General features: G+C 33.5%; 2 protein-coding genes across 2 annotated transcripts; one reads left to right on the top strand and one right to left on the bottom strand.

The window, feature by feature from the left end:
* Window positions 1-12,992: 12,992 nt before the first annotated feature.
* Window positions 12,993-13,529, bottom strand: LOC131056645 (probable E3 ubiquitin-protein ligase RHC1A). The gene has a single exon (XM_057990947.1). It carries the CDS (start codon window positions 13,527-13,529, stop codon window positions 12,993-12,995), a length of 537 nt encoding a protein of 178 aa, XP_057846930.1.
* An 8,263-nt stretch (window positions 13,530-21,792) lies between these two features.
* LOC131056847 (AAA-ATPase At4g30250-like) lies at window positions 21,793-23,398 on the top strand. The gene has a single exon (XM_057991120.2). The coding sequence runs from the start codon at window positions 21,843-21,845 to the stop codon at window positions 23,313-23,315; it is 1,473 nt and encodes a 490-aa protein (XP_057847103.1). The 5' UTR covers window positions 21,793-21,842; the 3' UTR covers window positions 23,316-23,398.
* The last annotated feature ends 262 nt before the right edge of the window (window positions 23,399-23,660 follow it).

Here is a 23,660-nt window from a genome sequence, read left to right as displayed (position 1 = left end):
GTTTAATTGACATCAATGACAACATAAAATATCATTAATGGAATCTTCATGCAAATTCCAACAATATCTTCTTATCAAAACCTCTTGTAGACGAGTTCTACAGTTTGCAAGTCAATACTCAAGGCATTCATAGAGATAATGTTAATAGCGTAGCAAGGTGGAAACCTCCCTTTTGGTGTAGTTGAATTTATGTTAATTTTATCTAAGTAAATTTTATTTTGCAAATGGGCATGTCTCTTGGATTCAAGTTCTTTTCATTAAGGGTGCTTGGCCTTCCTTCCTACAATGCTAGCAAGTCGCGTGGTGGCCTAGCTTGTAATTGGTAAAAGTACTACTAAATTTTAAAGGAGTAATCTAATACTATACCACTTCTCAGAAATGCACAAATTTTAGGAGCTCATTATGGTTAGTGCATTTAAAAATTGTGTCATTTGTTGAAGCAATCAAAGGGACTAGCAAGTGGGACCAATTTAGAAGGAAGCATAATAATACACTTGGTAGCACAATGTTCCTTAGGAGTGAAGGAAAATCTAATAAACATTTGAAGGTGCAACATTGGTTCTTTTTGGGCATGGTTTCAACATAGTGCATGTCACTATCAAGTAGTTCCAAGTAGCAACATAGGCTACACACCCACTATTTTGATCCAAAATCAACAAAAACTCCAATAGGTTTCAGTTGTAAATATAATTTTTTCCATGGTTGTAGATTCATTTCATCTATAAAATGATTAATTTCAATGTAATTCAAGTTTGATATCCTCTAGTTTTCTTGATAAATATAAATAGTACTTATAGTGATCGTTAATAGAAACTTCTCACAAAAGGACTTGAATATTTTGGACTATGACTAAATAAATTTTCATAATTTGTTCTCCCTACAATAATGAAGATTAAATGGTACTTTGTGGTTAATTATTCTAGAAATATTTGATCTATTATTCTAGAAATACTTGGTACTTTGTGATAAATCATAAATGTGTTCTTTTAAAGTTTTTGATAAAGATAAATAGGTTTTACAAGGACCTGAAACCCAATGTTTTACAGACCAAGGTCAGCAACCAAAAAGACATTAAACCTAAGCGAAATAGGGGAGACACCCCACACAAAAAGAATGCCAAAAAATAAAACAAATAGAGAAAAAAACAAAATAGGACAAAGCACTCAACTAAGAGTGCACCAATTCAGTAGTCTTCTGAATAATCTTCTTTTTTATTTTCTCCAAATCCTCCATGATGAATCTAGAGGTTCCCTAGTGTTGGCTCTGGGTCCTGGTCCTAGTCCAAGGGCCCAAACTAGTTTTCCCTCTAGAAACACTCTGGCCCCCCTTCGAAGCATTCTTTTTCTATTTTTTCCCTAAGGGAGGATCATTAGCGATGAGTTTGGTTCTATGGTCGTCCATCATGGCATTAATTTTATCCAAACCATCAGCGTTATTATTCATCCCTCTGTGCTGATTTCCACCAGATTATTCAAGCTTTCCTTGATACCATTCACATACTCTTCCAGCTTATCAATTCTATGCTCATGGAAGATCTTCATAGTTTCAAGATCCTACGATATCTTCTTGATCATGCTCATGATCTTCTTAGTTTTACTAGGCCCAACGGATTTTGTTAAAGTTTGAATAATTCCCTTAATCCCATCTTTCAGGGTTCCAATTTCCTTATCCACCCACTTCCAGCAATTCTCCTGACTTCTAGTGACCTCCAAAAATAGGTTTTCCAACACCTTCTCCTCCTTTTTCTCTCCTTCATTCTCCTTATTCATGTTATTCCCCTGTTTCTCATTTTCCACATTGATGGAGATGTCCAGCCTAATCTCATGGTCCATGTCTTTGGACCCACTTGACTTGGCTAATTTCATTATCTTTTTGATGGGGACCTCCAGGTCTTGCATTTTTAAGCTACTAAATTTATATTTACTTGTCGCCCACCTTGGAGGATTGGTTTTCCTACTGCTGTTAGTTCCTGGGGTCACCATAGGTTCCCCTTCTCTCTTTAGTCTATACTCAAGGTCCTTTGAATCCTTGATGTCACGTCGATCCAGGGTAGTGCCACTATCATCCTCTTCCATCTTTGTGTCAGAAACAGACTACACATCAAGGTTAGAGGAAGAAATGTGGGTTTTATCCTCGGGGGAGGGCTTCACTTCATGCGCTTTGGCATATTCCATGATTAACATGATAATGCCTTTATGAAGCACTGGGTTATTCTATTTTTCAACATGTTTAGCTAAACTATTCTCCAAGGACAAAACCGAGTAGAAGGGGATGGATATAATTTTACCATGCCTAAAATGGTTTAAGATAGTAAGATGATATGAGAAAATAATAGCATATCTACCATCAAGGGTGATGTACCTCATGAATAATTCTTCCATATCAACCCAGAGGGAATTCAACTCTTTCCTATTGTAGCCATCATCCACCATTTTCAAAACCCTCTATCATTAATTTTCCTTATATAAAAAGAAGCAATGGACTCCTCACCCGACTTCCTGTGTATATAAAATTTCATGCCTTTCATATAAAGTCCAATAACAATAGAAACCAGGGATTTGTCATTGAAATTCCACACCATAAGCAGCTAGCACACCATTATTCTATCCTTTGGAAAAGCTTTTAGTAACTAGGGAATAATTTCCATGTAGTCTCTCCAGATAGGGCATCATCCCACCATCAAAGATCTCCTCCCATACATCCTTATTCTTCTACCACTTATCATATGTTGGGGGTTCATACCTATTCTTGTCACCTCCCATTTTGTAGCTCAAATAATTCAGACAATACTCCAGAAGAAAAACCAGGAGAAAATAAAACAAAAAATAGGGCGAACTAAAAGTTCTCGAGCTTCTCAAAGTGGTAATAATTTGAAATACCACCCCAAAGGCTCCCATCCCATCATAATATTTCATCTTTAAATTCATTTCTAAGGCCGAAGATATCAGCATCATTTTTTGCCAGGTCGCATAGAGTTTTTGGGAAAGTTTCCCCTCCTCTTCACCATTTAACCACCACATAATCAAAAACCAAGTTGGCAACATGATTTGTCAGTTTGTTTCCTTATCAGAAAATGTGTGATATCTTTAAATCCTCCAGGTCGGCAATCATTTCAAGTAAATCCTTGATTAGGTTTAAAATAGTCCAACTATGTTCCCTACTAGCCCTAATGCATTTCACAATGTTAAGCGAGTCACTTTCCGGCCAGACCCGTCTAAACCCTTCCTTGCTCATCATGTGTAGTCCTATGTAGGTGGCATTGCCCTCCACATAATGGTTAGTCTGGGTGCCTAGAGGGAACACCATCACGAAGGCCAACAAACCCAAATAATTCCTCACCACTCACCCATAGCTTGTCAGCCCAGGATCTCCCTTGGCCGCCCCATCAATATTAATTTTGATCCACCCTAAAGGGGGAAGATACAAGGAACATTCTCTCTTCTATGTTTAATTTTATAGACTAGAACATATATATTCTAGCATATCTGCCATCTATTGATAGTATCCCATTCCTTCTAGTTAGACTTAAGTTGAGGATTATTTTTCCTATCAGGACAGTAATTAAGAATTTTTTCTTTAATAGCATTCCTTATTCTGATAGCGAGCACAAGAGCATTCGACTCCATATCTCTGAAAACCCTATTATTTCTTTCCTTCCAAATACCCTAGGCAATATGAGGTAAGGATAAGTTCCACAAAATATCAATCACATGGTTACCATAGGGTCACTTCCATTGGTACTAGAATTTCTATATACAATTAGGGGAGATCCAATTAGTATTCCACAAGTTGAGAAAGAAGGGCCAAATTTCCCTAACATAGGAACAATGTAAGAGTAGATGATACATATTTTCAGCTTCTTCTTTAAATAAAAAAAATCTATTAGTGATGGGGATCCTAGGTTTACAGAGATCATCAATGGTAGAGATCTTGTTTTGCATGAACAACTAGAATAAGATATTAATTTTAGGAATTAAGAGTTTATTCCAAAATCCTGCCCAAAAGAGGGGAGGAGTATAAGACCTAGTGATAATTCTAAAAGCATCCGCCACCAAAAATTACCCAAAAGTAGATCCATTTCAAATGAGCACGTATTTCACCTGAGAGAAGGGAATGATGATCAAGTTAAACAAAGATTGCAAAGGCGAAAAAGAATCATCAACGCTTCTGAGGTCCACCCAACTTCCATCACTAATATAATCCTTGACCTAGGTTCCAATCAAACTAATGCATTGTTCTTTGAATCGGGATGCCCACATCAAATCAGACAAAGGTACCTCTCTTGTCTACCAATCATCCCAAAACCTTATATTTCTTCCATTTTCTAGAACCCATCGACTTCCTTGAAAGATAATGGGGTTGGAGTTGAAGAAGTTGCTCCATAGACCAGAGACCGAATTCGGGAGGGTATAATTTTCCAGCATTCTTTGGAAACCATGAATGTTGTATTTATCCTTGAAAATATCAATCCATTCATTATTATCCTTTAAACATTATCAATCCATTTAATGTGTTTTTTTTCTATTTTCCATGAATCCATTTAATAATTATCAATATTATTATGCTTTGTGCAATGGAAGGTGGATTAAAATTCTAGCACATCACCTTATATTGGAGACCTAGTTAAAGCTATTTTCTTTTAAACTATTTATCTCCCTTTCGAACATATCCTAATTCAAAAGAATCAACTTCTTTAAAATCCAAAGTTTTTTTTATGAACATAGTCCCACTGTCTATCAAACTTCTAGATTATGATTTCGTTGGTACTCATTTTAGAGATAAACATTTTTATATCATCCCCAGTGGGATTAATTTTGACTCTCAACTAAAATTTGGGTTATTTTAACCAAAAACCTGATACTATCTCACAGTTACTAGACAATCCAATTATTTGGTTATGGCATTCAATAGTGGTCACCCAATGAAGAGTGACTATACCCAATATAATACAAAATTAAGCACATGCACCTATGGTTATTCTAAGACCACAAAGAAATTTTTCATCATACAATAGTGGTAGCCTACTCATTTATACCATATCTCTTTATATATGAGATCCTATCTTGATTAATGCTTTTAAAGAGCTCCATAAATTCACTAGGGAAGACATTAAAACCCCTATAAAGAACTTGCAAGATGTGGTAGATGTTTGTATTGTACAACATGTAACTCAATGGAATGTAGCCCTTAGATTGCTTATTTCAATTTTTAAGAGGAAATTTATTTTCTAGTACTACTCATTACCATCTGATGTAATTGCAACAAAGGATCAATTAAGTGATATATTCTTTGACAGATTCAACAAGAATAGAGATAGATCTTCTTTGTTGTATCAATTGATCATAATCGAGATGACCTTGTAAGAGGCTATCACAGAATTCATCATGAGGTTCCATAAGAACTAGCAAAAGGATTTTAGTATCAATTAGACTAGTACTTCTAGCTATAGAAATTTTCTTTTATCTCAAGGCCATTACCTTAGATATAAATATGATGTTTTGATTGCTTTGGGTTCAAAAACTCTAAAATGTATATGATTTTGTTGTGAGGGATACTAATAACCTCATATATATGGGAAAGTGCCAACCTAGGCCACCAATGCATACAACCTAGGCCACCTATGCATATCATTCCAAAATTGACCATATACCATCTTAGGAAGAGATTCTAAGCACAGCACAAGCCACCTTTTTAAAGTGTGTATATCATTCTACCTAGGAAATGGCTTTACCTTCATTATTCTTAGTTGTAAAGAAAAATGGCATGAAAAGTACCCTATGAAGCTTTTTAAATGAAACCATTAGCCCTAGAAGGAAACATGCCACATTAACTAGGCACCCTTATCAAACTTTTTTAGGGACAAAGGCCAATTTACTAGAATTACCTATATTAAGGCCCTCTAAGACCTAATTGAGCACAAATTTCCAATTAAATAATTTCAATTCTGGCCTAATTACAAGAAATGACAATAAATTCATAAAGGGAGCTAGTTATGAGGTAAAATAATTTGGTGAATGACTATAATGTAGGGCATTTTCCCCACAATGATGCTAACATGTATTTAGAGGATAGTGGAGCAAAGGAGGTAGAGAAAAATCCCTAAAATATTACATTCCTTTTATCGATATCATTCTTGTGGGGTCAAAAATATACTTTTAGTAGCCCAGATGTGAGTAATACCCTTGGAACAAGAAGAATAAATTGCAGCTAACCATATACTTTTATCATTTGTTCAAGGAGAAAAAGCAGTTTTTGCTAATGATGCTTCCACTAATAATGAATTTGAAAATGAAGCTTTGGTTCATGTTTTGAGTTTGAATGATAAAATTTGTGTGAAATATATAAAACCATTGTTGCTTGGCTCTCAATTTGATTTGATCATTGATCTATTGTCAAATAAAGATATAGTTAGACTATCACTAGGCCAAGCATTCTAGATAATGATAAAAAGTAAAAAAAAATTAGAGTGACACTCTTATCACATTTTTTTATAGCATTTAAGAGAGTTGATAGATAAATTACAACAAAAAATAGAGAAATTCTAAGGATATTAGATCATTTAGTAGAAAACTAATAAAATTTTGAAAGGGTTGATAACTCTAGAGAATATTTTCAATTGTGATGATGCAAATATTTGCAAGAGGAAGTTTGTAGTAGATAAGGGTGATTATTTGGTGCTGGATGTTAGAATCTATAGGAAAGTTAAGATGAAAAACAATGTTTCTCAGAGTGAGAAGGACCAATTGTTATGATTTTGTAGTAAGTATGGAAGGTTCGTGGCTTGGAACTATGAAAAATTTAAAGGTTACAATTAGAAAATTGTACAACATACAATTAATTTAGTAGAAGGATCCAAATTTATCTCATAGAAGATAGACTAGTGAATCTAAAGATAAGGTCTCTCATGCTCCAAGACTTGAAGAAACTAGCTATCTAAAAAACCATTTACCCAATCAAGCGTTCTACATGGGTGTCCTATCCAATCTCGACGAGGAAGAAAAATTCAAAGATTAGACTTCTTGTAGACTTTAGAGAACTAAATTGGGAATCTCTAAAAGACCACTACCCTCCCTTTGATAGATTGTATTATGCAAACAATAGTTGGCAATTAGACCTTTTATTTTCTAGATGGTTTCTTCTAATACAACTAGGTATGACTTAAGAAAGAGGATCAACACAAAACCAGTTTCAAAATAAAGTGGTGAATATTCTCTTATGCTAATATGCATTTAAACCTTTTCAAATGTTAGCACCATATTCTACCAAGTAATGGACATAATTTTCTAAGGTTTGGTGAATGAGATTATTCTCATTTACTTATATGATCTTACTATCTTTGCAAGGTCAAAAAAGGATAGTTTTGATCATTTGCAAAGGAATTTTCAAAGGTTAGGAGTTTGGGTTGTCTTTGAACCTCAAGAAATGTATTTTTGAAGTCTGCATGATAGGTGGATGGCACACATGGTTCCCAAAGAGGGGATTTATATTGACCTCAAAAAATTTAATCTAATCCATGAATTTATTTGCTACTAAATAAAAAATGAGTATAATATTTCTTAAGCAATATAAAAATTTTAAACCACTTTATATTAGATTTTGTAGGATTGGCTAGACCAATCACTTTGATGCTAAAAAGTAAATAAACTTTAAAATGGACACTTGAGGGTAGAGAAGCTTCTGAAAGGATAAAATACATAATTTTCTTAGCTCTCATGTTGGTTAAGCCAAATTTTGAACTAAATATTTTATCATGTATGTTTAATGTAGTTAACAAAACTTGGTAGCAATATTGACACAAAATGATGATATTGAAAAAAGTGAATACCCCATTTCCTTTTATTTAGGGGATTTGTGAGGATATAAAAATAAATACAAGTCTTTTTAAAAAAAGATCCCATTTAATTATAAAGGGAATAAATAATTTCAAGCATTTAGTAGCCACAAACAAAATTACGATATATGTGGCCCATTAGAGTGTAAAAGAGTATATCCTTGAAGGTGAAATTACTGAGAAAAAAGAATATTATCAATAAAATTTTAAATATGACATTTAGGTTAGGCCCTCCAAAAGGATTTATGGTAAAGGACTTTGTAAGTACTCGGCTCAAGGTTTAGAGTTTTCAATGGGAGAAAAATAAGAAACATCAAAAAGTAGTACATATGAGGTTAGACTCATGGGTGGTTAATCAAATCTCTTTCATGGATATGGGTCAAGACCAACTTCCTTTCCATATGAAAAGGTTCTATATCTTATATGGATTAGGTTATTCTTTTGTATAGGGCGCTCTTTGCAAAATAAATTTTAATAGTATATTGCACAAGTACATAGAGGAATCTCAAGCTAATAAAATTCTAAATGAGATGCATTATGAAACATCAAGTGGCCATTTTTTATTGAAAATTACATCAATGAAAATTATCTATGTAGGGTATTAGTAGTCAAAACTATTCTCAAATTTGCATAATTTAGTAAGGAAGTGCCAATAGTGCCAAGGTTTTGTTGGAAAAAGGAGAATTTTTTTTATGCCACTTAGCCCTATAATGGTGGATGAGCCCTTCAAATAGAAAGGCCTAGAGTTCATCTAGATGATTAAACCCACATCAAGTAGGGCTCATAAATGGATACCCATTGATAATGCCTACTTCCTATGTTGTTCCAAAGACATCCCTCTAAAATATGAAAATAAAGGTGTGATACTCAATTTTATTGAAGAGCATATCATGAGTTTTTGTCCTCCAAAAAATATCACATTTAACAATGGAAGAGATTTTTTAGTCTCAAATATTTCAAAGTCCTCTTGCATTATCAAATATGATTGCCCTTAGAGGAAAAAATCTTGTGATAATCTCATCCAAAAAATTGAATATAATGCCTTTAGTTGCTTCTTTCAAAGGGACAAGTTTGGACAAGCTTGTGAAGTAGTTAGTAGAAGTGAGTTTCTATTTATGACCTTCTCTTGATGTGGGATTAATCATCCCAATGAATTCTAGACCCCACTATGTGAAACACTCATCCAAAATGATAGGGTTAAGTGGCATATGTTAATTCATTAAAGTGCCATAGTGGCCAATGTTGCCACCCAAATGGAGAAGGCACTAGGAGCGATGGGCTAAGCTACACTAATCAATTAGTTTATCCCATCATTTTCTATAGGATTTCAACCTCAACAAATACACTAGGTGAAAATTTTAAAATGACCACAATTTTTTTATTTTATCTTAAAAATGTTGGCCAAACAATACAATTTGTACTATTGGCTTAGAAACCTATGCAACATAAAAGATTATAAAGTAGCGTAGGAGGATGAAACAAACCAAAAAATTACTAGGAATATGCTACAAAGATGGAAAATTATATTTTAGAATATTTGATTGTACCTTATTGATGCTTCTATCATATGAGCCATACAATGTCATATAGAAAAAATGACAATGGGTGAAAGAAAATTTGTATGAGGGCCTAAGTTAAAATTATCCTATATCAATTGGAAATTCAATAGTTTATATGAAGACTTTAGTCCTTCTAGCTGCAATGAAAAGGTCTTTTTAAGCTCAAAGTGCTTTAAAATTTTAATTACCTCCTATTTTGGCAACCTCCTTCCAACTACAAACCCTTCTAGATCTAGCTCACTAAGCCTAATTTAGGTGAAACAAAAAGAAAATCTAGTTTTTTAACTCTAACTCAATGGCGAGTATGTGCTTTCTTTCAAATGGTCCAATATGAACCTCCAATGAAAATTGTGTGCAGGAAATGTGGTTAGCAGAAACACAAAATTTGGTTTCAAAAAGATCCACACACCAATGGGACTCTTGGTGCAAGTTATGGACCTATATTGAATAGATCAACTTCCCAAGGGATGCTCCATTGTTCTCTATCTCACAAGATCCCTCAAGTCAATGTTTTTTCTCTTAGATCACTGAACAAAGTGACTTAGGAATGACAACTACAAGAATGAGTGATGTTTGATTAATTTAGTATGAATGCATACCTAGATATATATGATATTGAATCTATGATGATTTAAACTAGCATAAAATATGATTCTATGATAAAGATTAGTAATCCTATCTTAACATTATATACTAGTCTAACATGGATATGCTATGATATTGAAAATTACTTCTAAAATGCTATTAAGACTATTTTTATCAAAGAGAGGCTAAATGCTTAGTAAAATGACTACAGAATAGATGCATGAAACTTGGATTATTGAAAATGAGAGAATGAGAGCTCTATTTATAGGAAAAATAGGGAAATGGATGGTCAAGATTGGATAATTGTAACAAGGGCCAGGATTGAAAGTTATCAATCCATGTTTACAATTATCACCAATGAAATGGTGAGAATTGTCAACAAGATGTTGCTTGAGAGGAGATGAAAGAAGCATTAAATGCTTGAGAATACATGTTGGTTACCTTAAGAGGTAAGTTTAAGGTTAGATTAGGGTCATCCATTGGATAAAGCCTTTACCCAAGGGGTAAACTCTTGTGCAAGGCTTAAAGGGATAACCAAGGTTAAATTCATGAATGCTTAATGAGACCCTTAGGTTAGATGAGGGTTGAGTTAGAGAGAAAGTCTCTAATCATGCAAGAAGGTTGAGTTAACCATTAATGGTTAGGAAGACTTTGAGGGTTGACTTGTTGAAGACATAAAGCCTTTAATGATTATTGAAGACTTTGAGGGTTTGAGAAGTGACTTCTCTCTGCTTAGGGATCTGACAATTTTTAGGAGATGGATTAGGCTAAATTAGAATTGATTAGAAGAATCTAGAAGGGGTTTAGGGAGGCAAGTGAGAGATGTAGGAAAATGCAAGTGGAGGGAAAAAGAATTTAATTAAAATAAAATTACTTTATTTCAATCAAATAGATGCAACTTGCATAAATACAAGTGAGGGATTTAAATAAATAAATTATATTTAGTTACTTGTAAGGATTAATTTACTTAAATATAAATTTAATTAAAAATGGACAAAGAGGAATTAATTAAATAAAGTAATTTATTTAATCAAAGGCTAGAAAAGGCTTAGGTGAACTTAATTAAATAAATTGAGTAATTCATTCAATCAAATAGATGAATATAAAGAATTTAATTAAATAGAGGAATGAGGTTTAAATGAATATTAAATATTCACTTAGGAAAGTGGTCAGATTTATATGTCTACAAAAACCACAAAAGACAAAGTCCCAAATCTATTTTTTTTTCCAAATTTATGTATATTTTTCTCTCTAAGGTTACCATATAATGCAAGAGTTCAAACTACTCAACTTTACAAAAAATAACCGATATCTCTCATCTATAAATAGCTCTGCCATCAAATATGAGTAGAGTTTTGCATGGACATAACTCTAATACTATATAGGAGCTAAATATTATGTCAACATATAATAACACTTGCAAAAAATATAAGAAACAATCTACAAGAGAGTATGCAAGATATGAAATTTCCACTTATTATAATCTTTGAGAGATTTGATAAAATGAATATCAAGGAGATATGTTACAAAGTATAAGAGCCTTGCTTATACAAGAAAGGTGAGTGATAATATTAAATAAAATGTTAATGTTTATCTTAATCCTATGCTAAAACACAACCACTTACAATAAATATAAATGGCCTAGGACATAGAAAGCAAATGAGATACCTAAACCCAATATAACTAACTTCTAGAGATAACACATAATACCTAAGATTACTTACAATGAATGGACCGACATAGGAACTAGTTAAGACATGGCTTTATTCACAATAGTAAAGTTTCCCCATGGAGATCTAATGTTATATGCTCAATCAAATTAAATCGCTTTTGTACTAATATTATTATTCTATTTTTCTTTTCATTAATAAAATATGGCTAATTATATTACTAGGACAAATGAAACTATTGGCGTGAGTCCTTTGTGATGAATACAATCTTGGATATCTTTGGTGGTGAATTTTTCCAATTCAAGACTTTTCCATGTAAATCTACTTTCGCATGCTCTATCAAATTAAAACTCTATGGTGCTAATATTATTATTCTATTTACCTTTATCATTAATAAAAAATAATTGAGGCTTCAATTGTATTATAGTAGGAAAATCCTAAAAATAATAAATTTAAATGTTTCCTAGTTATTAATAGGATAGCCACAAACTATTAAAAATATAGTACCTTATCAATAGGGGCTTGATACTCCATCATTAATAGTAGATTGAAATGATATATTTATAAATGAAAAAGCATTTGATTGTCACAGAAATGAACCATTCATATACATGATAAAATAAATGATATTTAAAATTGGAAATTATAGAATATAATTAATTAAATATTTTGAATTCAAATATAAATAAAGATATGATTTATTGCCTAGTATGAATTCTATAAGAAATAAATTTATATAATAAATAAAAATTTAAAATATGCTAACAAATTTAGATAAACCACATGTTGAATTTATCCTTGAGTAAAAGATAATATTACTACAACAAATATAACATATTAAGAGTTTGAAAATGTTATAAGAAAATGAATAAATCAAGAAGATTGACCTTGACACAATAAGCTCTAATTTAATAGAATTAGTAGTTCAACAAAACAATACACATACATTTATAACTAATCTCATTGAAATTGTTTGATTGTTTCTTTATTATAACATTTTATAACAAGCAAATTAATGTAAACATCCGTATTTGACAACTAAATAATCTATCACAATTTAATACCCCTACATATAAAAATAATCATAAATACTTATTAAATACTTTTATTAATCGAAATGTAATTCTTCAACATAAGCACTGCAAAATGCCACCTTAGTCAAATTATGACATTTAAGGTTTTCTTAAACCATAGCACTGCCTAAAGGAATGATTAAAGTGTTCTACCAATTGTTGTCATGCCTAAAAGGACTGGAACAAACGGCAAACTTTTGAAACATTATTGGGTAACTACTTCTACATTCAGTTGACACCTTCAATGCAAATCTACAGACCCCTAATTTGATGGTCATGAGGATGAAGGAGCAGATGGTTGGTGATATGGGTAAGGAACAGGCGTCTTACATAGTGGGCAGTCTTTTTTCCTCTCTAACCATCGGCGAAGACAGTCATGGTGGAAAATATGAGTATTGTGACAGAACATTTGGCAGGCTTCTTCTCCTACATGAAATTCAATCATACAAATTGCACAAAGCGGAACATTACTAATGTGAAGAAGAGAGAGTTTTATGGTTTCAAGCGCACTTATCAACTCTCTTCCCTCCCTCTCCATCTGTTGAGATATACCTTCAGGTTGATGTGTAATTGAGGGAGAATTCAAACTACGGAGGCCTTCATTTATTGTTTGCAACCTCCTTATTATCTCTTCAATCCTGCTTCTCAGTTCTGCTCGCTCTATTCGGAGGAGACGTTCCTCTTCGTTGAATCTGCGTGTTTCTGCTTCCCCTTCTATTCTACGCCGCAAACCTTGTATACTTTGCTGTAATAATCCTCTTCTTTCAGGATTGCTCTCATTTCCGTATCCTCCTCTTCTGGATGGCGTCATTATTCTCCTGAATTTTATGGTCGAGCAAGCTTCTGCCCTAAATCACAACTCTTCGGCTAAATATAGACAGAAAAAAATGTATGTAATATTGTAATTGATATGGACATTTCTATTACTTGTTTTTTCTTATATATGATGGTCAAAACGTGGCGGGGCGTGGGGCCGTCACAAGTCATCATTTGGTAAATAGCGCGTATTTGAACATTTCTATAATCTTGTAAAAGCAAACAAGTATTGTATGATAGAATTGGAAAAAATATGGATCATTTGCAGTAAATATTCTAAATAATGAATATATTTATATTAAGTTTGCGTATGTGAGTAATGTGTTGCATAATGCATAATATTGTACTCATTATTATGCATATTTACATGCACTTAGCTCTTTTTTATGTGTCATGTACACTTATTCTTTATATACATCTCATTATTAGCTCATATTCAAAAACATTTATGCCTGGAATTGAGATATGTATTTCAATACCATGGGTCATATTTGCAATGAATAAACTTCATACCATAAGGTACATGTTTTGATTGATTAAAGTGGGAGAGGGCTCAATCCCTTAACATAATAGGGAGGAACTCACAAGTAGTGAGACCACCAACACCAAAAACTAGAAAACCCATTTTTTAAAATAGAGGCTTCTAACCAGGGCACTAGACTGATAGGAAAAAAGGTCTTGAATCCTTAGTAGGATTACAATCTTAGAAATTAGGGGTTTTTTAGAGCACCGGAAATCATAATCCTAATAAAATTTGTTGCACTCGTCATAAACTAGCCAAGAAAAGAAAAAGCTAACAATAGATTTTCAAAGGCTTCCCACAACCTTTTTCCTAAAGGACCTCCATGAAAAGTGACAAATTCACAAAAGGGAGGACACATCAAATGTATCCAAAAATAGTGATTTGGAAGATACACAAAAACCTCATGATAGTATAAAGACTTAGCCATTCCAGATAAACAAAATAGCATATTCACATAATGGACAAGAGCATACAACCCTAAAGGGTTTTGAAAGGTGCCCTTGAACCTTTTAAGAGTAAGGATCCCTATAGGAAACACATCTTGGACCACCTCAATCGGTCCATAGTCTACAATAATAATGGCCAAAGTGAGACAACCAACACCAAAAAGGGTTCCACTAACTTTTGACTTTTCCTCTGCCATAGAAGCCTACAGTCTCCCACTTGCAAAGCATGGAAGCATAAAAAACAAGCGAGGAAAGAAAAAACACATACACCTATAAAATAGAAGAAATAAGAGAAGAGATGGTAGAGTACAAGACCCGAGAAAGGCATTGAAACCCAAATCCATCCTCCCAAGGTTTTGAGAGGTATCCCTAAGCACTTGACTGATAAGAAATCCTAGAAGAAAAACCACATAGACCACCTCAGTAGATCCTCTCTTTGCAGTACCTATGGGGATTGAAAAACCTAAAAGATAGAACACAAGGGAAGAAACCCCCTTCAACAATATAAGACAAAGAAAATCCCATCCAAAACCTAAAACAAGAGCTCCTAAAAGATTCACCTCAAAAGGGCACACCAGATAAAGAGGGGAGAAGGGGGTCAATATGAAGTGATCCACGAAGGAACTAGCATCAACCAAAATAAAAATAGAGTAAACCATAGTAGCAGGCACAAAATAGGTTTATTTCCTTTCATTAACTGTTCATTCATTGATATAATCAGGTATTCTTATCCACATAGAATTGGTATTAGTTCATTCATCTAACCATGCAGGTTAGGCATTTGTTCATTCGTAACATGCATCTACCTATCTGGGGTAGGCATTTATCCCCTTTTAGGCATGGGATAGGTATGTAATCTGGATAGAGTCTTGTAACTTATTAGGACTAGCTAGGTCTTGATTCACATCCCTGAAGACTACACTTACTAATGGAAATGCATCGAGATCATCATCCTCGGAGGTATTATTTTAAATTTAGCCCATAGCCTTGGGGTATCAAGTGATCCTTCAGGGATCCTTTTGAGTATACATAAATTTATTTTATCTAGCATTTATATTAGGAATTATAAACCCAGCCCCTGTTTCTTAATGATTATCTTGATTTATTAATCTTGGTTAACCTTCCTAAATCCCCATCCCCGATTCCCTGTGTACTAGGGAATCACTCCATCCCTAGACTACCTACATACACCACTTCCAAATGGGATCAAGGCCTATGTAGTTTTGGTTTCTAAACAAGGTTTGATGTAAACTATTTAGCAAGTATGTAACCCTTTCTAGGGTCATTGTCCTAGAAAATTTCTCTGCAATTGCTACCCACGTTGGGAAGCTCATAGAGAAAAGGGGGTCCATGTTGGCCCCTTTCTTGTTTACCAAATTCCATCTAGGTCCTAGTCCTAAAATCATGTCGCCCATAACCCGTGTGTTAAATTAGAGAATCACAACATCCAAATCAAAATAGAAGAAAATCACATACATCCAAACCCTATCGCGGTTTTACTACAGTTTCACTAGTAGGTGTAGGTTCCTTATTTCTTGCCTCTTTGATTTTGTCTCCATGATGTTCCTTATTTTATCCCGATGATTTATAGGTTCAATTCCACATATTTTGTTATTTCATATTTAATAGGCACTAGATGCAGTAGCTCAATCACAATGGATTTACCTAGAAGTGAAAGCTAGAGGCATTGTATATATCAAACGCTATTAGGTTTTTTCTAAGTTTCTCCTATTGTTTAGGTTTGCTAACAACATAAAACTAAAATGCAACTAAACCAATATATGAATAAGTACTTCATGATACAAGACTTAGAAACAAAAAGGAATCACACAAATCAATTATCATTAAAAGACAACAATTAAAGAACGATAAATTCTATAAGTAAGGAATTTGCTTTCCAACTTCCACATCATTAAAGAAAGAAAATTAAATTAAATGAAATTATAACTACTCAAATCGATTATTTTATCTATCCTAATCATCTTTAAAGAATAAATTATTTATCATAAGAGAGGAAAATTGTGCATTATAGTTTAATAGAAAATAATAAGCAACTTTTTTAATTCCCTTCATATATAGTGGGTTAGAATGAATGAATAAGGAATACATTCTAGAACATTCATAGATAGAATGAACATATATTTTCTTTACATTACTATTCAATAACTATATTAAACATTTATACTAAGCTTCTCTTATGCCAACATAACCATTATTTGTCCAAGTTAAAAGAAGAACCTAGAGATACTTAAGGTATTACTAACCTTTGTGCTAATTCTTTATGTTATCATTATGCTAATGGTTTTTGTAAAAGGGTGAATTTATAACATTTCAAAAGATAAGTAATATAACATTTGAAGTGTTTGAGATCTGATAGAGGAGGAGAGTTTGCTTCAAATGAGTTTGATAATTTTTGTGAAAATCATGGAATTAGAAGACACTTTTTTTCCCCAAGAACCCCTCAATAAAATAGAGTTGTACAAAAAAAGTAATAGGAATATTATTGAGATGGATAGAACTATGTTGAAAGATACTAACTTGGCTAATGTATATTGGAAATAATTTATGCATATTGCTATCTATATTCTTAATAGGGTACAAATAAGATTAAATCATACTAAGAGACTTTATGGGCAAAAGAAAATGAGCAATAAAATTATTATTTTCTCTCATGGGAAAAACCAAAGCCTTATAAAGAACTAAGAAAATAAGATAGTTGGATAAAAGAAATGGAAGAAGAGCTAAATCAAATACAAAAATGACATGGGAATTGGAACCTAGACCTATCTTTCCAAGGGAATTTTCAAGGCATATTCATTTTTTCATGGATTGAAGTTGTTGTTGCTCTTATGGGGAGTAGTGGAGTATGTTCTTGTTGAGATAAATATGTTATGTTTGGTTGTGATCTCTATCTTTGATGTCAAAGGGGGAGGCATTAATTTTATATGTGCACAAGTGTTGTCATCAATGGCAAAGGGAGAGATTGTTGGAAATCTAAGTTGTGTTTTTATTAATGCTAAAATTGGTGGTCTAGATAGAGTTTGGTTTGGATATGTTCTTGTATTGTTGTAGGTTTCTCTGTCTAGTGTTGTTGTTGAGTTTGATGCATGTTTCTCTTTTTGGTGTTGCTATTGAATCTATGTTGATGGAACTTATCTAAAAATTTATAATTGTGGCAAGTTTAACACATACGAAAAAAATTTCAATGCCTCTAGATGGTAGAGGCTATATTTTGAGGTTTGAATATGTTGTATCATCATGTTGTTTGGTTTGTAGTTTGAAGAAGTTTATTATTGTTGTTTTTTGGCAATGAGGGTGTCTATTAGACTAGCCTGAAAAATGCTTAGTGGCCTCTAGATTTGTAAAATCTCATGCTACAGTTTTGTAGACATATTTATTTGGTTCATGCAATATTTAAGTTTAGTTCTCTAATGGTATTTTTGTTCTGCAAGTGAGTTATGTTGGTCTATGTGTGGTATATTCAATTGTGATGCATTTTTTAGTGTGTCGATTGCATTATATTGATTGGATCATACTTTTTGGTGATCCAATAATGCAAGGTTACACTTTTTGGCCAAAATTCACACTTAAATCAACATTTTGTATCAGATCTTTATTTTATATCACTTCTAGTAGCTAAACCATTGAGAATTTGAAGATGAAGTAAACTAGTGTTTTGTGAGATTTTTTGTATAGATTATAAACATATTTTTTCAAAAATAATTAGAAATGAATTGTCCATATTGTTATCTAAATTTTAATAAATTATTACTTACAATAATCATCATTTTTCAAAAGTGACAATTATTCTATAATGGATAACATTTTTTTATGCAAGAAGGAAATTCTAATTTTTAAAATATAGATTTGTCACCCAAATATCTACTGCATGGATATTTTTCCGTTATTATTTGTTAAATATATTTGTTTGGTTAATTTTTTAAGTCGACATAATTGTAATTTGGACAGAGGTGTATTTCATAATGCATACCATTTTTTGTACGCATTTGAATTAACTTCTTCTTTTTGTGTTGAAATGAGGATAGCAATACCCAGGTAAAAGATATTTTTTATAATTTTTATTCTCTTTTTTTCAAACTTTTAACATTTGTGAAACACAATCCTTACTGTTTGATTAAAAACCTACATTCATAATAAATAAAATATAAATATAGTAATGAAATTAAATATATTAATAGCTATACCATTTGGATAGCTTATAATAAGGACTTTCATACTAAAATAAAAAATAAAAAAAATCACTTGAACCTCTAAAAGCTAATATAAAAGTGGTTTTTTATCAACATTTTGATAGGTGTGAAGGAAATTCCATTGCGGGCATGATTTAAGAGTAGAGAGGCTCTATCCAAGGGATTTTGATCTAAGAGGTTTTAATCTAACATTCTTAAATTAGTTACTTCAAATAGGAACTCTCAAAGATTAAATCATTATATTTTCTAAAAAATGTATGATGTCAATAAAAACCTGGATGTACGAAAAAGTGCATCCCAATATTCTAGGATCGCCCCTTTTTGGTCTAAATATGCTTTGGGAGTTATGTTAGATTGTTGTTATTGGTCTCACCATAGGGTGTCTTTTTAGCTGACTGGTCGTTGAGTTTTATTGTTTATTGACAAGTTACGTTTGGTGTTGGCTTTGGAGGAAGTGTTAGTGTGTGCAGTTCATTGAATTCATCTTAGAAGGATGTATAGTGATGGATTTTGGTCTCCTATTTCTTCTCGAGTGGACTGGTTTGGTTATTCTTGGTCTCGGTGGCTAATTTTGTGCAACATTGTTTACTTTGTTTGTGATTGAATGTCAATTATCTTTTTGACGATTTAACTTGTATTTAAGAAGTTCAAATGTATGAGTTGTGTATGGGATGGAGTGTGAATTGACGTGAAGTGAATGTGAATATGAATGATGTGCAAGCATATTTGATATTGTAGATGTTGAAAAGTTAGTTTGTGAAGAGATTTGAAGGTGATATATAATTAGTGTGAGGAAGTTCTAAAACAGTGGCGGATGTCAGATGTGTTTGCCACGATATTGGTTTCTTGACACAATTGTTCAAGGGAAATTTCATGACCATGAGATTCTTCTCATATTGATTTTTTTAATCTTTCTATTGGTGGAAGACAATGGATATCCAAATGGTCCTTTATGTCCTACTCTGAAACAACATGCCTTAGTCACACAAGTCCATGTATCTTGCCCTGAGGCAGTGCGCTTTAGACTTGCAAGTCCATCAAGTGCGTGATGCTCCTTAGCAATGAGCCTAAAATATTATAATCAACTCTATTTATATTATGAGTATGATTCTCACTATGGTTTTTCCTTGAATGGATTTTCCACATAAATTTTTGTTTTCATGTGTTGACGGTTGATGTTTTCAGTATTGTTGTTAAATATTGTTTAGTATCTGTTAGATCAGTTTAGAAGTATTTTGAACTGATTTACCCCCCACCCCTTTCAATGCTTATGTGTGTTTAACACTTGATCCATGTTGAGTAAATGACCCAACAAAGAAAAGTATCCATGATTGTGTAGGTTTTACTGTAAAGATTGTTGTGTAAAAAATGTCTAAGACCAATGGATAACCATTAACCAAGGGTGCATCCTTTAGTTGATAACCTATTTCTTCTCCTTTGATAGCTTTTTGTTCCACATACTTAATGTCAAATTCACTAAGGATTGATCGTAACTAATTTTGTGAGTCAACTAGTAAGAGAGGCCTTATTATGTATTTTAGGGGGTTGATCTTAGCTATGAGCTTTGTTTGATGACTAAGTATGTAATGTTGAATTTCTTATGGGGCAAATACCATAGGAAGACACACACACAAACAAAACAAAAAAACAAAAAAAAAAACCTTTTAGTGTAATTTAATTCATTACCCAATAGAGTATGACTGACGTGATAGATAACTTGTTCTTCTCCCTTATAATCATTCTTTGCTTGTAAAGAACCCAATTCTAAAGTTCTTGCTAATATGTAAAGGACAAATGGTTTTCCATTAATGGGTGGCATTAGAGTAGGAGGATACATGAGATAGTCCTTTAGTAGCTAGAAGGCTTGTTGGCATTTGTCACCCCATATAAAAGAATAATTCTTGTGTAGAAGATGAGTAAAAAGATGACATTTGTTAGTTAATTGTGCTATGAACTACAAACAAAATTGTATTTTTCCTTCTAGAGATCATAGTTGACTGACAGTCTTAGGTGGAGGCATCTCAAGTATAACTTTCACCTTTCTTGGATCAACCTCTATACCTTTGTGAGAGATAATGTATCCCATTAAATAATATTATTTATCATTAAATAAAATTATCTATTTAAAACTAATTACAATATGTATTTCACATTTGATTATACAAATTAAATTAAGATAAAAAATTGAATATTAAGCTTTACATTATTGTAATTAAAAAAATAATATGACTTTGTACAAAAATTTCTTATTCTTTCATAGCCCACTTAATATAAGAGATAGTTTGTCTTTATTAGACTCCAAAAATAATTGAATTAAAAAACACATTCTTTTAAATTGAAAAATTACAATAAATAACAAAAATATTTTAGAAATAATTTTATCATAAAATTTATTAAAAACAATTAAAATAAATCAACAATGAAAAAACTATAAAATAAAATTTACATCTTTAAAAAAATATTTTAATTCTTCTATCATACCCTCATTATAAAAAATCCCTTGAATATGTGGCAAGTATAAATTTATTCGAGCTGTGCATGTTTGTGCATTCATAAAACAAACTGCTATAAACTTATTTAAGATATCAATATCATTCATACGTTATCAATACATAATAACCTATGCTTGATGCTTTCTAGGAGTTCCATAACGACTCCCAATAAATATTTAAATTGAGGAAATGAACTATTCATTTCTAATAAAGCAGGTAGACCAGATTGACCACGTGCCAGAATCTTCGCTATGTAGCAAAATATTTTTCCTCACCATTTGGACAAAATCTAAATGTACCTGCCTTAGGCAGCAAGTAACAAGTACTGAATCCTCCTAGCCAAGGAGACTTCACCCGCCACTCCTGAAATCACTTCTTGAGAAAAAACAAATAAAATGAATGCCGGGCAGCTAATTTCCGCGTAGAAATCTTCCTCCATGGCAACGCGGGCAGTCAAAGATGGCGGAAAGTAAAGCCGATGCACATTTGACTGTATTTACTAATTAATTGAAAATAAAGGATATAACGTGCTCACCACGTTAAAAACTTGATATACATCACCACATTTCGAAGAGATTCCTCCAAACCAAAGAGATAATCAACTCCTGCCTTAAATCTGTTCCATAGTTGTAGACGATGGAGCAATTGATTGCAAAAATATGGTCACTTATAGGCCTTTTCACTCTCCTGCAAAATATTCTTCCTCCACACCTCCATAAAATCTTAATGGATTGGTTTTCATCTATCAAGTATTATTTCAATCCTCCCCACTATCATATGGAAATACCAGAATTCAAAGACAGTCATGGAGTTAACGCCAATGATCTCTATGAAACCGTTGAGCGCTATCTCAACGGTCTGGATGGCATTAGCCGTACTCGAAGACTGACTGTGTTTCGTGCCAGGAATTCAACCAATTTGGGGTTTATTCCAGCGTTTGATGAAGTGGTGGAGGACAGCTTCAGGGGAGTCAGGCTATGGTGGACTCACAGTGCCCTCCTTGAGCAGCGCAGTGGAGGAGGAGGACGAGGACGAGGAGGAGGAGGAGACCGCAATGCAGTGAGCGAGAGGCGGAGCTTTACTCTCAAAGCAGAGCAGCCAGACAAAGACTTTCTCTGCGCTTACTTCGATCACATTGCAAATCGCGCAGCAGAGCTCAATACGCTCAACAGAGATCTCATGTTATATACCAATACTGGTGATGCTCGATGGGGTGAAGGATGGACAGGTGTCCCCTTCAAACACCCCTCAACCTTCGCCTCTCTTGCTCTCGATCCCCTGCTCAAGTCCAGCATTCTCAGAGATCTTGACCGCTTTAAGAAGGGAAAAGAGTTTTACAGACGGATTGGGCGTTCTTGGAAGCGCGGATACCTTCTTCACGGGCCTCCTGGAACAGGGAAATCGAGCCTCATTGCTGCCATTGCTAACTACATGAAATACGATGTTTACGATCTGGAGCTCACGCAAGTGATTGACAACATCGAGCTCCGAGCGCTTCTCACCCAAACAAAAGAGAAATCTGTGATTATTATTGAGGACATTGATTGCTCACTCAAGTTAGCCGATAGGGCTTCGAATCCTCCACCAGGTGATCGACAAGAGCAAGAGGGGAGTAGCGTTACGTTGTCTGGTTTGCTGAATTTCACGGATGGGCTGTGGTCCTGCTGCGGGGAGGAGCGCATTATTGTGTTTACAACCAATCACAAAGAAATGCTTGATCCCGCGCTTCTCAGAAGTGGGCGGATGGACATGCACATTTTTCTATCCTCCTGCAGTTTTGACGCTTTTAAATCGCTTGCCTTCAACTATTTGCAGGTTGAGGATCATCCTCTGTTTCCAGCAGTGGAAGAGAAGATGAATTCTGGGGCTGAGATGACGTGTGCAGAAATTATAGAGGTTTTGATGAATAAAGTGGAGGAGCCCAGTAATGCACTGAATGATGTGATTAGTGCTCTGGATGCTAAGATTAAGGAAAGAGAGGAAATGTTTCCAATTCCACCCACATCCCGGAAAGATGTGGAAGAGGAATCTGAAACCCCAAATATGAGAAAGAATTCTCACAGGGGATGGTCGGGGAAAAAAAGGGGAGGAAGAAGGCGAGGAAGATGATTTTACACCAAATCTTCTTTTATTAGAGCAACAAATGAGCCAATAAGCAACAAGTGCTTTCTTTTCATGTTACTTTTGAAGGGACGTGTCTATTCTGGCTTCAAAACGGCAGTATAGATTCACAAACGTATGTTAGTCGTGAATTTATACCGTTGATTTTGTCATAAACGATTGCGATTGACTAGCACATCGCTATCACATTGTACGAAAGGTCCGTTTTGAAACCAGAATAGCCGCGGCCCTTTTGAAGTGCAAGTTGGGATTGTTGCAAAGGGCTGTACAATTGAATTTTTTAATAGATCAAAGCTGACTTTTCATGTTAATGTTGTCCTTCATAACCAAATC

Source organism: Cryptomeria japonica, chromosome 7 (genome assembly GCF_030272615.1).
Source record: "Cryptomeria japonica chromosome 7, Sugi_1.0, whole genome shotgun sequence".
Taxonomy (NCBI): domain Eukaryota; kingdom Viridiplantae; phylum Streptophyta; class Pinopsida; order Cupressales; family Cupressaceae; genus Cryptomeria; species Cryptomeria japonica.
Note: the sequence above shows the minus strand (reverse complement) of the source record. Positions and strands in the feature narration are given on the sequence as shown.

Coding starts and splice junctions, on each gene's coding strand:
- LOC131056847 (XM_057991120.2), top strand. CDS start 21,843: ATGGAGCAATTGATTGCAAAAATATGGTCACTTATAGGCCTTTTCACT.
- LOC131056645 (XM_057990947.1), bottom strand. CDS start 13,529: ATGACGCCATCCAGAAGAGGAGGATACGGAAATGAGAGCAATCCTGAA.